Here is a 16,015-nt window from a genome sequence, read left to right on the forward strand (position 1 = left end):
CTCTGTAATTATTATTTTACTACATGTAAACCACACAATAACCAAATTCTGTAAACTCAGCATTGTAATCCTTATAGAGAATAAACTTTGAATTTAAATTTGCTGTGGCTTCTCTTTTATGTGTCTCCCCTCTGTCTCTTACCTTTCTGTCTCCCCCTTGTCTCTCGTATGGTTTATATCAACTGCGTTTAAGTTTTACTAAGAATTGTACCAATGTCATCCCCTCTCATCTTAACATGTTAACGTCAGTTTCCTGGGTTATGGTCCATCTGTTAATTCGTTTTGTTTTTTAATTATATGTAAATATAACTTACTTTAATTAGGTTAACCTAACATGGAATAAATACGTAATCTTAATTTAGCTGCTTAGATCGTGCAGTAATTTACGCTTTATAACTTGTACGCTTTGTAACTGGCGTGTAAAAAATTTATGCCCCTGAAGGGCAGGTTGAATGGGTTAAAGTTTGTATATATAGGTGGGTGGCTGGCAGCGTTCAGGAGTTAGGGGATGTAAGGGGTCCGGGGCTCATGGCAGGCAGGCGATTTTTTTTTATTTAATATTAGGTATCAGGCCCTGATCCACCGCGAGGCCTGGTCTTGGACCGAGCCGCGGGGGCATTGACCCATCCCCCCGGAACAACCTCCAGATATTCAGGATAGTTCACGAATCCCTTTTACCCAGTAAGTGAATACATCCAGCAAGATTGGGATGGTGCTGGAGGGTGGGCGGGGGAGGTGCTGGAAGGTCTGTTGGCTACAAACCAAGCTCACTATCCTCCAGACACTATTCCTGGTGATTGCTAGCTTCCAGCCACGCTGGCTGGCATCCCAGCCCCAACCAGTGCCAAGGACGGGTGCAAGTTGCGTGGGTTCTTGTGATGTCGTAATGCTACCAGGCAGACGCACCACCGGAGTAATGTGAACCAGCAAGATAATGCGATTTGGCAGCTAACAGCCAGCAGCAGCAGCAGGAGAAGCAGCAGCAGTCACAAGCCCTGCAACTCTCACCTTCCTTAAACTAGTGCAAGTCCTTTTTACATTTTGTATTAGTTTTCTGTCCACAGTTTTCCCAGTATCTCTCCTTTCCTCTTTTTCTGCTTATTCTGCTTTTATGCTTACGTCCTTATTCCCCCTCTTATCGTCGCCGCCTTCCTTATTTATCTTCCTCTCCCTCACATCCTCTCCCCTGCCTTATCTCTCTCCGTCTCTCCTTGCTTCATTACCCTCCACCGGCCTCCCCCAGATCCCTTAAAAAAATTCTTTACGTAGGTTTTATCATCGATAGTATAATTCTAACCAAGAGTGTGTGTGTGTGTGTGTGTGTGTGTGTGTGTGTGTGTGTGTGTGTGTGTGTGTGTGTGTGTGTGTGTGTGTGTGTGTGTGTGTGTGTGTGTGTGTGTACACTCTCCTGTTTATGGTTGCATGGGTCGAGTCGTCTGTGTTTGTGTTACCAGCCAGTTAAGCTTCTCTGAGGATTCGAGTTTTTTTTGTGTTTTAACTTCGTTAGTCTACTGGTTTAAGGATGGCAAGTGGGGGCTAATGTTTTAAGGGGGGAGGGGATAGAAAAGGGACGGGTATTTTGAGAGGGTAGATCTCCTTACCTTCTAGTCTTTATTCCCTCCCCCCTCTTCTACTGTTACATACTTTTCCTCTCCCTTTTCTTTACCTTTTCCTCAGTGGCTCCCGTCCCCTCACTCATCCCTTCACCTCACCACCTGACCACCACCTTGACCTTCACACGAGGGGAATCCTTCTGACCTACTTCCCCCTAACCCCGCTCCTGTCTCGGGACCCCCCCCCCCTCTTCGGTCACTTATCTTCCTCTCTTCCTTCCTCCATCTGGCTGTGAAGGGAGGAAAGAGGAGAGGAAGGAGGGGAAAATATACGAGGATAGGAAGGAAGAGGCACTAACTCGTGGATGAAGTGACGTCAGCAGCTCCTGGGTAGGTGGCACGGGACAGGGGTATAGGTGGCAAGGAACGGGGGTATTGGTGGCAGGGGACGGGGGTATAGGTTGCAGGGGGCGGGGGTATAGGTGGCAGGGGACAGGGGTATAGGTGGCAGGGGACAGGGGTATTGGTGGCAAGGAACGGGGGTATTGGTGGCAGGGGACGGGGGTATAGGTTGCAGGGGGCGGGGGTATAGGTGGCAGGGGACAGGGGTATAGGTGGCAGGGGTAGGGACACAACTTGGCAGGGGCAGGTGGTGGGAGTTGTTACCATCCATTAATCACCTTCCGACACTGGGTCACCTTAACGAGGGTTGACCAATCAGAGCGCCTCGTTAAGAACCCAGTAGCCACGATTTTTTTTCCCCGCCTTGTATAGTGGACAGATGTATAATTTTGTGCATTTTCTCACAGCTAATTTAACATTGATTTTTTGAAGTTATGATTTTTCATTTATTTCCCGCGGGAATAATTTTTTTTTAATTTAATCTCTCGGCAAGATTTGCTGAACGTGGAGCCGGTTATGTCAGTCGAGACCTCGGTGTCATTATAGAGGAATAACAACATTTTAAGTGTTAAACCACTTATGGTTTTGTTTAAAGTAATTCTGTATGTTCGTGTTGTGGTTTAAATGACAATGAGGTTAATATTGCTAATTGACGTGTTTTAAAGTGCATAAGAGCACTGAATGGCCTTTTAAGTTCCGGTGCTCTAATTTATACCCTTACTGCCTCTCTCTTTTACCCTGGGTTTTCGTTTGTTCCTCTGTCTTCTTACATTCTTTCTTAATTCTTGTTTTACTCTCTTGCGCTTCTCAGCTTTGCCTTTCATTGCCTGACTGGCCTTTTGGTCTCAGCCTTTTGCAAGTTTTAAAAGGTTCCTCCTTTGTCCTTTTAGTTGGCTTCTCTTGCACGAAGACTTTCCTGTATTAGGTACCTCCACTAGCGCTCCTCTTCCTAGCTAGCTCTCTCGTGCCTGGCGATTGTCGTCTTGTTGTAGTTCATATCATGAGTTTAAAGTGGTGTTGTGTTTGTGTTCTGAGAGTGAGAAGTTGGCAAGGTAGAGGTGGTGACCCACCCACTGGTGGGTGGTGGTGCACCCACTGGTGGGTGGTGGTGCACCCACTGGTGGGTGGTGGTGCACCCACTGGTGTTCCCTGAGGATTATTGAGCTCTTTTCTCCCTCGCCATATTTACACAGCTCGAGGTCTGCTACACTTCCCGTCTCCTGCTCTTCTAATTTTCTCTTTTGTCTCTCGCTTCACTATTGATACTTTTCTGCCCACCTGATGCTATTTCGTAGCTTCTTCCACTTGTACTACCGAGTTTTGGTGTTCCCGTAGCTGCCACTGCTCATCTTGCTACTTTTCCTCCTGTTGTCGTTGCTACTGTTGCTCTTGCTTCTCCTTTTCTCCGCCTCTGCCGACTCTTCCTCTTCTCACTACCATCCATAATATGTATATGTGGTGCACAATAAACTAGCCAAGTCGACGGTAAAAATTACGTATAAATTTATCTCCCTTGAAGATCTTTGTGTGTGTTAGTTACCATTTTGTCCTAGGCACATGTCGATTAGACACTAGGCCTGTTGTATATGAGCACGTTGTGTGTGTGGTAGTGTGTGTGTGTGGTAGTGTGTGTGTGTGGTAGTGTGTGTGTGGTAGTGTGTGTGTGTGGTAGTGTGTGTGTGGTAGTGTGTGTGTGGTAGTGTGTGTGTGGTAGTGTGTGTGTGTGGTAGTGTGTGTGTGTGGTAGTGTGTGTGTGTGGTAGTGTGTGTGTGTGGTAGTGTGTGTGTGTGGTAGTGTGTGTGTGTGGTAGTGTGTGTGTGTGGTAGTGTGTGTGTGTGGTAGTGTGTGTGTGTGTGTGGTAGTGTGTGTGTGTGTGTGGTAGTGTGTGTGTGTGTGTGTGGTAGTGTGTGTGTGTGTGTGTGGTAGTGTGTGTGTGTGTGTGTGTGGTAGTGTGTGTGTGTGTGTGTGTGTGTGGTAGTGTGTGTGTGGTAGTGTGTGTGTGGTAGTGTGTGTGTGTGGTAGTGTGTGTGGTAGTGTGTGTGGTAGTGTGTGTGTGTGTGTGGTAGTGTGTGTGTGTGTGTGTGTGTGTGGTAGTGTGTGTGTGTGTGTGTGTGTGTGTGTGTGGTAGTGTGTGTGTGTGTGTGTGTGTGGTAGTGTGTGTGTGTGGTAGTGTGTGTGTGTGTGGTAGTGTGTGTGTGTGTGGTAGTGTGTGTGTGGTAGTGTGTGTGTGTGTGTGTGTGGTAGTGTGTGTGTGTGGTAGTGTGGTAGTGTGTGTGTGGTAGTGTGTGTGTGTGTGGTAGTGTGTGTGTGTGTGGTAGTGTGTGTGTGTGTGGTAGTGTGTGTGTGTGGTAGTGTGTGTGTGTGTGGTAGTGTGTGTGTGTGTGGTTGTGTGTGTGTGTGTGGTAGTGTGTGTGTGTGGTAGTGTGTGTGTGTGGTAGTGTGTGTGTGGTAGTGTGTGTGTGTGTGTGTGTGGTAGTGTGTGTGTGTGTGTGTGTGTGTGTGTGTGGTAGTGTGTGTGTGTGGTAGTGTGTGTGTGTGGTAGTGTGTGTGTGTGTGTGTGTGTGGTAGTGTGTGTGTGTGTGTGTGTGTGTGTGTGTGTGTGTGTGTGTGTGTGTGTGGTAGTGTGTGTGTGTGTGTGTGTGGGAGTGTGTGTGTGTGTGTGTGTGAGTGTGTGTGTGTGTGTGTGTGTGTGTGTGTGTGTGGTAGTGTGTGTGGTAGTGTGTGTGTGTGTGTGTGTGGGGGGGGGGGGTGTGGGGGGGGAGTGTGTGTGTGTGTGGGGGGGGGGGTGTGTGTGTGTGTGTGGTAGTGTGTGTGTGTGTGCGCGCGCGCGCGCGCAAGAGGCGTGGGAACTTGTCAAGTGATAGAAACCAAATGTAAGTACTTGCTTGAAGGACCTTGTTGCAGCAAGGTCTGGACTGGCTGCAGGAAGGTCTGATTCAGTGCAGGAAGGAGCTGAACTGACACTAATGGGAACACAGTACCTCTCATTAGCTACTTGTGTTCAGTGTGTAGGGAAGGGGGTGCAGGAGGAAGCGGCTGAAGATTGATAAATAGCTGATAACCAATCAGTGGATGGTGGTGGTGGTGCCCCAGATAGTATTGATACTGATAATGCTGATAGTGGTGGTGATATAAGTTTATTTAGGCACAGGCGCACATAAGTATAATTATTATATATAGTGTAACTAATCCACCAGGATAACCCTAAAAAAACCAGTGACTTGTTTCCAGTGGGGTCCTTGTGTGATGGTAATGGTGGTGGTGGTAGTGCAGTGGCAGCTGCATCTGCTTTTCTTCGGGAAAGGTGTGTGCACAAAAAAAATACTGTCAAACAGTGAGAAGAGAATAACTAGACTTCCAAGAGGAGCAGGGGATGGGGGAGAGGAGATGTTGGTGAATGTTTAGAACAGTTTCTCAGGGGGGTAAATGAGGGTACGTTTACACAAACCTTACCTGAGGAAGGGGGAAGGGGGTTGTCAATGGTAGCGCGAGGGGAGCATCCTGCCTGTATAGCCCAAGGGGAAGATAGCGTGTATACAGCTCTCTCGGGCTTGTGTGGCGTCTGTTTGTGTTAATGATGGAGTGTGGGGCGTAGATGGACGAGGGGAGAAAGACGAGGGGTTGTTTTGAGAGAAGGGAAGGAGAGGCTTCCAGCGCAAATAGAGCAAGGTGTTGTGTTTTTACTGAACAATATTAGATATGGTTGTAGTATGTGAGATACATGGTACAAACATGTGCGGAACTATCCTGTTCTGTATGATACGTACATTGTGGAAATACCCACAGTGTGATGTTAATTTATTGTATACGAGTGGTCCATAGTGAGAATAGTCGCAGTGTGCAGTTACCCTCATCTGTAAGAGTGTGATACATTAGGAATATTTGCAATGTGCAGCTACTACGAGAGTTACGTGGCGGGGACACCTGCGGTGTGGAATAATCCTAGTATGCAAGATACATGGTAGGAGCAGTGTGCAGATACTCTATTCAGTAAGAATGTTACATGATGGGAAGAGCCGCAGTGTTCGACTTTACAAGTGTGTGGCACTAGTGGTAATGGTCAGTGTGCATTACCTTCCTCCCGAGCGAAGGTAAGCATTATTTCTCGTCCAGGAAGTGGCCATCTTTATCACAGAACGTGGCTGTCTTTCCTACTACAGAAGTTGTGGGTGGGAAAAGATGCCACAAAAGGTGGCATCTTTCCTTATTCCTCTCCAAAGGGGTGCCTTCTCTCCATCTAGAAAGCTTGGTTCAATATGAATTAACGTTGGTGCCCAGGATATGCCTGTGCTCTGGGTAACTCAGTGAGCCACGTGCATCAATATGTCCATGGGTAGTAGTGGGCCCAGTGGGATGCACAGACTAGCAACAGTTTATGCAGTGTTCAACATGACGTGGGTGTTTGGCCCTCTTTCAGCATGAATTGAGAGTAGATTCTCTGTAGATTGAGGAATAGGAGTGAACACTTGACCTACAATAACATGCTTACAGGTGATCCTTCACCTGTGACTGGGTGTGTTCTTGACTGTCAAGCATATTTGAATTGTTTGCCCATGGCTTGGGCCCTTTTTTTTGGGGGGGGGGGTTAAGGCATGGTTCGTATAATCGGAATACCTGCAGGGATCTCGAAAAATTTGGGGAGGGGAATATTTTGATGTCAGTGCTTGTTTTATTGATGCTGGTTATTTTAAATTGTGAGAGTATTTACTTCAGTTTTTAATCCAGAGCACAGAATGACCTTATTTTTCAAAGCTCTTCATGACTCGAGCAACTTCCTTTTTCAGTTTGATTAGAGGTCAGTCGAGACACAAATAAGATTGCTTGACCTCGCCTTAACATTGTATCTCAGTAAATCGTAAATAATTGGACAGAATTATGCAGCAGTTAAGCCGGACGTGGACAGCAACGATGACACTAAACAGTCATAATACTGCCTTATTAGTGCCACGTCTGTGGACCCAGGGTGCCACGGTGATATAGGTTAGTGCTGGGGCTATGGGGTGGTGCTGATGCTTAGGGGGGTGAGTGGCACGGAGTAAGATGGTTATGATAAGTGGGTGGTTGTGGTAGTTTAATGGTTGTGATAGTTGGGTGGTTGTTGTAGTTTAATGGCTTTGATGGGTGGTTGTGGTAGTTTAATGATTGTAGTGGCTGTTGGGGATTGTGTTGGGGTGAGCTGGGAAGAAAGACCCAGTCTTGGTCTTGTTCGCAGGTGTTTCTCCTTGGCTTGCGAGAGTTTTGCCTTGATAATTCGTAGTACCTAGTTGGTGCAATAGTTTTCTTTTACCTGCTTGAACCTCGGTAAAATATACTAAGATACCTCCTTCCCTCCCTCCCCCTTCCCTCTTTCTCCCTTTCTTCCCGCTCCTTCTCTTCCTCCCTTTCCCCTTACCCTCACTGCGGACGGGAGCTAAGACACCAAACTCATCTCCGAGCTTTCTGGTGCAGTCGAAATTTTCTCTTAAAAGAGAAAAGAAATTCTGCCAATGAGAGATGGTAATGAATGGAGGAAGAAAATGAGGCTAATGAGGGAGGAGGATGAGTTAAGGAGGTTGGAAAAATGTGAATATAACGACGCGTCGAGGAGAAAAATGTAAGAGAAACTGGGACTGGTGGAAGATGGAGGGAGGAAGCGAGGGGAGAATCTTAATGGTGGGCCTGAGATAGAGGAGAAGGGTTAAGCAATCTACAATATATTAGGGTAACGAAGAGAGGGATGACAGAATGGATATGAAAGGAGAAATTAGGAATTTTTCTGACATTTTTTTCTTGAGTTTCTCCTTGAAGATTTGTATTTGACAACATATCTTGATGTTTTGAGGATGACTGGGTGAGAGTAGTTTGTAATTAGGGGTAGCGAGGAGTGCTGCTCTATCCACAAGGAGCTTTACTAAGAACCTACCTACTTGGAGAGTTCCGGGGGGTCAAGACCCCCGCGACCCAGTTCTTGACAAGGCCTCCCGATGGATCAGAACCTGATTCACCGGGTTGTTACTGCTGGTCGCACGTAGTCCAGCGTACGAACCACAGCCCGGCTGATCGGGTACTGACTTTAGGTATATGTCCAGCTCTTTCTTGAAGGTTGCCAGGGGTCTATTTGTAATTTTACTTATCTGTTTCGGCATAAATAATGGGGATATATCCCCTTTCGTCTAAATTTACTAACACTGGATATGGATTGTGGAATGTGAAAAAAAAATTGTTTTACCTGCTTTCTGATTGTGATGTGTGTAATGTGAGAGTGAATTGTTGACATCAGTGCCAAGTTGTTGTTGACAGTGTCAGTTTGATGATCGTAGAAATGATATATGTTTAAAGCGCTGAATATGAAAGCTGTCCTAGTGTTTTGCAAATAAAATAACTCCTCATATATATATTCCTGGACACATAGATGACGCATTATCATCGCCGCCGCCAACTAGTTAGTACTGTTGCGAGAGGTACTCTACGTCCTCACGCTGATACAATATCAAACATATTAAATTCGTTTTCAACAGTTACAATAACTCTTGATAAAAATTGGTCACGTGTGCAACATCTGGGTATCTTTATTGTAGACGCTTCACCATCCAGTGACTATATCAAAACTTCAAGGACATAAATGGAAGACAGAGCTGTATAGTTCTACTGTCTTCTAGTCATGTTTTTGAATTTGTATTGATAGTCACTTGATGGGCGAAACGCCTACAATAAAGATACCCAAATGTTGCACATGTTTATTTTCACCTTGTCGGTACTGTAGACCATTCATGTACATAATGACTCAGGAATGGTGACTTAGTGACATTAAGTAATCGTACGTACACTTCAAAAGATGTCACCAGGGTAATGTTTAGATTATTGTGGTTTAATTCTAAATTCTAAACACTGATGTACGAAGGTTACTATATCTAATCCCGTGTAGTTTTGGAATTTTACTCTTAATTTTAACACCCGGTATTGTGCAACATGCGGAGTTAAATTGTCTGTTAGTGAGATTATTGGTGAGATTAATCTTATTCATGGGGGGAAAGGTAAACCTGTGTGAGGGTTATACAGCGTGTTGGGAATGGGAGGCAATCGAGTTTGATCCAAGGGGAGGGGAAGGTATTTAAAATTTTTTGGTTCTTTTACAGAGCACTTCACTGGGATAAAGGGAATTAGTGGCGCTTTTCATACGAGGATTGGTATGAAAGGACGTCCTTAAATTTTGATTGTGATTCCTGTATAAGAGTCGTCTGTACATGTGTATTTTAACTGCTTGTAAATAAATACAAGAAATAAGTACAAGAAATTTCTGTAACAGTGGAAACGTTAAATCTTCCCTTCCAGTAGTGACAGTCTGAATTGATTGATAGTTGTGTGTACTCGCCTAGTTGTATTCACCTAGTTGAGGTTGCAGGGGCGAGTCCAAGCTCCTGGCCCCGCCTCTTCACTGGTCGCCACTAGGTCACTCTCCCTGAACCATGAGCTTTATCGTACTTCTGCTTAAAGCTATGTATGGATCCTGCCTCCATTACATCTCTTCCCAAACTATTCCACTTCGTGACTACTGTGGCTGAAGAAATACTTCCTAACATCCCTGTGATTCATCTGTGTCTTCAGCTTCCAACCGTGTCCCCTTGTTGCTGTGTCCAGTCTCTGGAACATCCTGTCTTTGTCTGTGTGTGTGTGTGTGTGTGTGTGTGTGTGTGTGTGTGTGTGTGTGTGTGTTTGTTTGTTTTGAGTGTTTGGTGGTGATATTTCAGTCTCCCGGAAAGCCGAAAATGTCTTTAGTTTCCTCCTGGTTGTCTGTGTCGAGAAAGAGCCTTACCTGACTGACATATTAAGTAATTAGTGTCAGTCAAATATCCACTCCGAACACCAGCCATCTCAAGTTCAGCCTAGAAAGTGGAAATGATAACTGACCAGGCTCTGTAAACTATACATAGGTGCAAACTACAGTCTTAAGCTAAGTGCTAAACTTACTAGTAGCTAGCAACTTACAATAAAGATCTAAAGCAGAAGTGTGGCTAGCAGCTTTCTCAGTGTGGTGGTGGTACTACTACTACCAAGTCTCTCATAGTCGAAAGTCTCCCGTTTCGTCTCTTGGTCTCCTACAGTGGCTGGTTCGTGAGCTGGAGACTCGAGCCCAGTTACCCACATTACTTCTTTAAGGGTCTCGTCACAATTCGAATTTGTCCTCCCGACTCTTTCCGTATCCTTAGCCGCCGCCTCTTTTGGTCTCCTCCTACATCCCCCTTCCCTTCATTTTTCTCCTCCCGGCCGCTTCCTATGATTTATTAGTTGGGAGTCAGAAGCGAGAGAGAAAAATGTTGCGGATTTAGCGTGGCTGTCGGGCGAGGTACAGTGTAGTGGTTATGAGAGTACCACTGTTTGCAGAGGTGCGTCCGTCCTTGTTGGTATGTCTTTGCAAGCGTTGGGTGTCCTTGTGCTGTCTTAATCCCGTCCCTATCAGGTACCACCACCACACATCTAGGTAAGGACCACTGGAAGGATTCACGGTGCCAGAGCTATGAGCGATCAACAACATAAATAACACTGCCATAACAGGAATAGTTTGTGTGAACAACGAGGGGATGCGAGTGCTAGTTGCAGGTCTCAGGCTATACCACTGTTCACACTTCCCCTCGCTGTCCCCTAACAATGTTCTCCCGCCTGACCATTGCCTAGAGAAATGCATCATGGGTGGGAGGGCGTGAAGTAGCATTGCTGTGGTGGGAGTTGCTCTCAAGTAAGGTGTTGTGTACACACTGACACTTGCTCAGTGTAGTAGCTTCCAGGATGTTTGAGGTGTGGGGCTGGTAGTGTTTTGCGTGAGTGATGGCATAGTGAGTGTGCAGGCGGCAGCCTAATAGGGTGAAGGTGTCTGGTTATACACAAGTTTGCCTGGCTCTTGTCACCCAGCCTGGCTCCCGGACATTTGACCGACGGACATTTGACCGACGGACATTTGACCGACGGACATTTGACCGACGGACATTTGACCGACGGACATTTGACCGACGGACATTTGACCGACGGACATTTGACCGACGGACATTTGACCGACGGACATTTGACCGACGGACATTTGACCGACGGACATTTGACCGACGGACATTTCACCTAACCTAATTTTCCGTTTGGTGAAATGTTCGTTCGGCTAAATGTCCGTCGGTGAAATGTCTATCGGCCAAGTATCCGTCGACCATCTGTTCGGCCACGCCCGGCCTTCCTATCATCAAGCTCTCCTGTTAACTCCACGGTTTGCACGAACCATGTTTCAGTAAATAATGAACTGAACAGCAGAGGAAATCGGCATCTTGAGAAAAGTAGAGAGAATTTCTTGAGGATGCCAAGGAAACCTAAGGTGGTACTTACCAACTGAAACACTCGACTTAAAAGGATTAAGGAAATAAATGCTCTCGGATGCTGATTTTATTGAAGATGTGGCTCAATTTACAATTAAAAACTAATAATCAGCGCTGAAATACACATGGGTAAGGGACGTCAAGGCGGGAAGGTAATGTAGATTAAGGGATTTGGTAGGGAAGAATTATTGAAAATAAACACGAAAATATTGCTCTAATGTACTGTTGTGGCTCCCGTCTACCTCCTGCCCCTCCTCCACCTTGCTTTCCCTCTTACTCTTCCTCTATTACCTTATCCCCCTGTCTTACATTGTCCCCTCGGGACTCTGGTAACGTGGAAGGAAGAGGGGTGCAGAAATGGCGATCTGTTTAATGTTGTGTTGAAGAATACGTGTTTGTAAGTGTGAGTTAGTAGGGGTTAGCTTTAAATTCATGATTGGCGGGATGACTTCGTAACATGGAGGAAGGATATTTTGGCAGTGTGCAGTAAGGTGTGAAAGCTGTTCTTCTGTGGATTTAGCCTCCCCGTGTTGCGGTCATGGCATCGAAACAAAATTTATTTTTGCTGGCGTACAGTCTCTGCTACTGGCCCCGCCTCTCAAAACTTCATAGACCTGTATTAATAGTGTCTGGCCTATTGAGCCCTGTCATATCTACTCTTAAAACAAGGTATAGAGTTCGCCTCCTTTTCCATATCCAGGTCATTCCACTTTACTATTACCCAGAGACTGAAAAAGTTCTTACTTACATCTTTATAACTCTTCTGTAATTTTTTGCTATCCATGTACCGTCGCATTGTGAAAAGTCTGTCTTTGTTCGCCTTATGAATCCCTCCAGAATATTTTATACGTCATCATAATGTCTCCTCTTTTCTAGGGAGATCAGGTCCAATTCCTTTCGTCTTACAAACCTTTCCAGTCTTCCAACATGCTTACTCAGACGGGGAATACGTGCTGGTATATTCCAAGATGGGTCTAAGTTGTGTACAGTCCGAAAACATTCAGTGTTGAGGTTACTGAAGGTTCCCTAAGTCATACGGTTGATGTGCCCTTCCCTCAGTAGGTTTGGTGTAATGCTATCTCCCAGGTCATTCCTTTCCGCTGATATCTACTCTTTTATAGGTGAGGGTAAAATAAATTTACCCAAACTAATTCTTTCGCCCTAAACAACAACAAAAAAAAAGCCTAAGCAGATGTGACGGTATGTGTGTAAAGACTGCCAGGTAACGGAAAACATGCTTGATGGAGAACGTCAGGAAACCAACGATGTCTTCATTATTGAATACTATACGTGTGGATAAATGATTATTATTATTATAATCAAAAAGAAGCGCTAAGCCACAAGGGCTATACAGCATGTGGATAAATGATGCTCATGGTTATACTTTGAAACTGGAATATTTCTCTAGACACAACCATTAGTGACTAGGATCCCGGGCAAGTTCTAGCATGTTCTATTTTTAATTGATGTGGGTTATTTTGACTAGTTAAAACATTTTGTTGTGTACTTATTGTTTGAATAGTTTGTTTTTTCTATTATAGTTTTGACTTGAGTGTATTTGGGGTGTATTTAACTTTTAGGTTAGCAGCGCTGAATGACCTGAAAGGTTACAGGGTTTTTATAACTCAAGCAGCAACTTATTCCTTCCTCTGGTAGACAATCGTCACACCGATGACCCTTGAAAAGATTTTGCACTTAATTATCTTTTCTCCTTCCTGGCAGAGTTTGGTGCACGTGTTGAAGCACCGTCGCACGCTGACGGAGCCTGAGGTGCGCTACTACATGCGTCAACTGGCGGAAGGTGTAGCGTACGTGCACCAGCAGCAAGTTATACACAGGGACCTCAAACTGGGCAACATGTTCCTCACTGAAGATATGCTGATGAAGATAGGAGACTTTGGCCTCGCTACCCGCGTCGACGACAACAGGAATGTGTGAGTACCAGGATCAATCATACTAGTGGTATACAGTATACATGGAGGGTGTTCATGGGGTTAACGTCCCCGTGGCCCGGTCCTTGACCAGGCCTCACGGTAGATCGGGGGACTGATCAACCAGGCTGTTAATGCCGGCCGCACGCAGATGTATGAGCCACAGCCCGGCTGGTCAGTACCTGACCGACAAATAGATAAAAAACGAATGTACAACAGTTTATCTTTAATTGTGACACTTCTCACTTGCTTCAGACAGGTACACAAACAAGTAATGATGTAGGTACGAGGTATTCAGTCCTGCCAGCCTAGGTTTGTGTTCAGCTCCACATGTCTTAATACCAGGCTGCTCTTAACCACGGATATCGCGATGTTTCTTCACTATTTCAGTTACTATGTGTTCTATATGTTGTAGTATGACTCTGCTCCTCCCTAGGTATACTAGTCTCTACCAAATTTTAGTTAGCCTTAAACTCTCCTCTCTCATCGGGAATGTGAGAGCGAATATTTTGGGGAGTCGTAGCCTATAATGGTTACTTTACATAAGTTAGCTAATATCTTCTCTCTAGGAGAATGTGATGGTAGTATTTGTTCTCGCCTGGGCAAGACCCTAGGTCCTTTTTTGCCTCAGTTCAGTTACCTGGAGAGGGTTTCGGGGGGTCAACGCCCCCGCGGCTCGGTCAGAGCACAAGGCCTCATGGTGGATCAGGGTCTGATCAACCAGGCTGTTACTGCTGGCCGCACGCAAACTGACGTACGATCCACAGCCTTTAGGTGCCTCTCCAGTGCCTTCTTAAAGGCAGCCAGGGGTCTATTGGTAATCCCCCTTATGTATGCTGGAAGGCAGTTGAACAGTCTTGGGCCCCAGACACTTATTGTGTTGTCTCAGTGTACTCATGGCGCCCCTGCTTTTCATCGGGGAAATGTTACATCTGCTGCCGAGTCTTTTGCTTTCATAGGGAGTGATTTTCGTGTGCAGGTTTGGTACAAATCCCTCCAGGACCTTCCAAGTGTATATTATCATCTCCCTCGCCTGCGTTCCAGGGAATACTGATCAAGGACCTTCAATCGTTCCCAGTAATTTAGGTGCCTATCGTACTTTTGTGTGCCGTGAAAGTTCGTTGTGCGCTCTCCAGGTCTGCAGTGCCTCCAGCCTTGAAGGGGGCCATTAGTGTACAGCAGTATTCCAGCTTAGAGAGAAGAGGATCATCATGGGCTTGGCGTCCCTAGTTTTGAGGGTTCTCATTATCCATCCTGTCATTTTCCTAGCAGATGAGGTAGATATATTGTTGTGGTCTTTGAAGGCGAGAGCCTCTGACATTATCACTCCCAGGTCCTTCACAGTTCTTTTTTCGCTCTATTGTATGGTTAGAACTTGTATACCCTGATACATTTTTCATTTCCTCAAGTTTTCCGTATCTGAGTAGTTGAAATTTCTCCTCGTTGAACTTCACATTATTTTGAGTGGCCCATTTGAAGATTTGGTTGATGTCAGCTAATAGTTTTATTATATGAGCTATTAGATTGGATTTAAACCTTTTGATCTCAGGGGATTAACTGAAAAATTAGCCGGACTCGCAGTCACTGTCTCATGAATTTAACTGTATCGATTAATTGCTCTAATGTACTGGATTGAAAATGTATGTGTGCGCGCGCGCGCGCGCACACACACACACACACACACACACACACACACACACACACACACACACACACACACACACGCACACGCACACGCACACGCACACACGCACACACGCACACACGCACACACACGTACGTACGTGTGCAAAGAATTCGCAAGAGCAGGCGAAATATACACAAACACTGTGTATCTCTGGCTGAAGGAGACTCGAACCTACGAACCTTAGGACAAGGTATGCAGTGCTTTACCAATCTACCCACACTGGACAATACCTTGGCGTGTAGCTTGCGCTATACGTTTGATCCAAGGCAGCCAGCTTTCAGGGAGAAGGCTTACAGCTTTTCATCTCATTCCCTGCATGCATCAGCCTTACTAGAGATTTTAACAATGCAAGGAATTCGCAAGAGCAAGCGTAGGTTCGAGTCTCCTACAGCCAGAGATCAGTGTTTGTGTGTATTTCGCCTGCTCTTGCGAATTCCTTGCATTGTTAAAATCTCTAGTAAGGCTGATGCATGCAGGGAATGAGATGAAAAGCTGTAAGCCTTCTCCTTGAAAGCTGGCTGCCTTGGATCAAACGTGTAGCGCATGCTACACGCCAAGGTATTGTCCAGTGTGGTTAGATTGGTAAAGCACTGCGTACCTTGTCCTAAGGTTCGTAGGTTCGAGTCTCCTTCAGCCAGAGATCAGTGTTTATCTCTCTCTATATATCTATCTATCTATATATCTCTCTCTATATATCTATCTATCTATATATCTATCTCTCTATATATCTATCTATCTATATATCTATCTCTCTATATATCTATCTCTCTATATATCTATCTCTCTATATATCTATCTCTCTATATATCTCTCTCTCTATATATCTCTCTCTATATATATCTCTCTCTATATATCTATCTCTCTATATATCTATCTCTCTATATATCTATCTCTCTATATATCTATCTCTCTATATATCTATCTCTCTATATATCTATCTCTCTATATATCTATCTCTCTATATATCTATCTCTCTATATATCTATCTTTCTATATATCTATCTCTCTATCTTTCTTTCCCCCCCCTAGATAGTAGGTTGGTAAACAGCAACCACCCAGGGAGGTACTACCGTCCTGCCAAGTGAGTGTACAACGAAAACCTGTATTTGT

The 16,015-nt window shown here is 45.2% G+C and overlaps 1 protein-coding gene across 1 annotated transcript in view; it reads left to right on the top strand.

The window, feature by feature from the left end:
• The window catches only part of LOC128695629 (serine/threonine-protein kinase PLK2), a 122,429-nt gene that overhangs the window by 88,445 nt on the left and 17,969 nt on the right, over positions 1–16,015 (top strand). The window contains exon 3 of the mRNA XM_070093254.1: positions 13,010–13,221. Within this exon, the coding sequence (XP_069949355.1) occupies positions 13,070–13,221 (152 nt within the window). The 5' untranslated portion in view covers positions 13,010–13,069. The remainder of the gene's footprint in view (positions 1–13,009; positions 13,222–16,015) is intronic.

The sequence above is a fragment of the Cherax quadricarinatus genome, chromosome 42 (assembly GCF_038502225.1).
Source record: "Cherax quadricarinatus isolate ZL_2023a chromosome 42, ASM3850222v1, whole genome shotgun sequence".
Taxonomy (NCBI): domain Eukaryota; kingdom Metazoa; phylum Arthropoda; class Malacostraca; order Decapoda; family Parastacidae; genus Cherax; species Cherax quadricarinatus.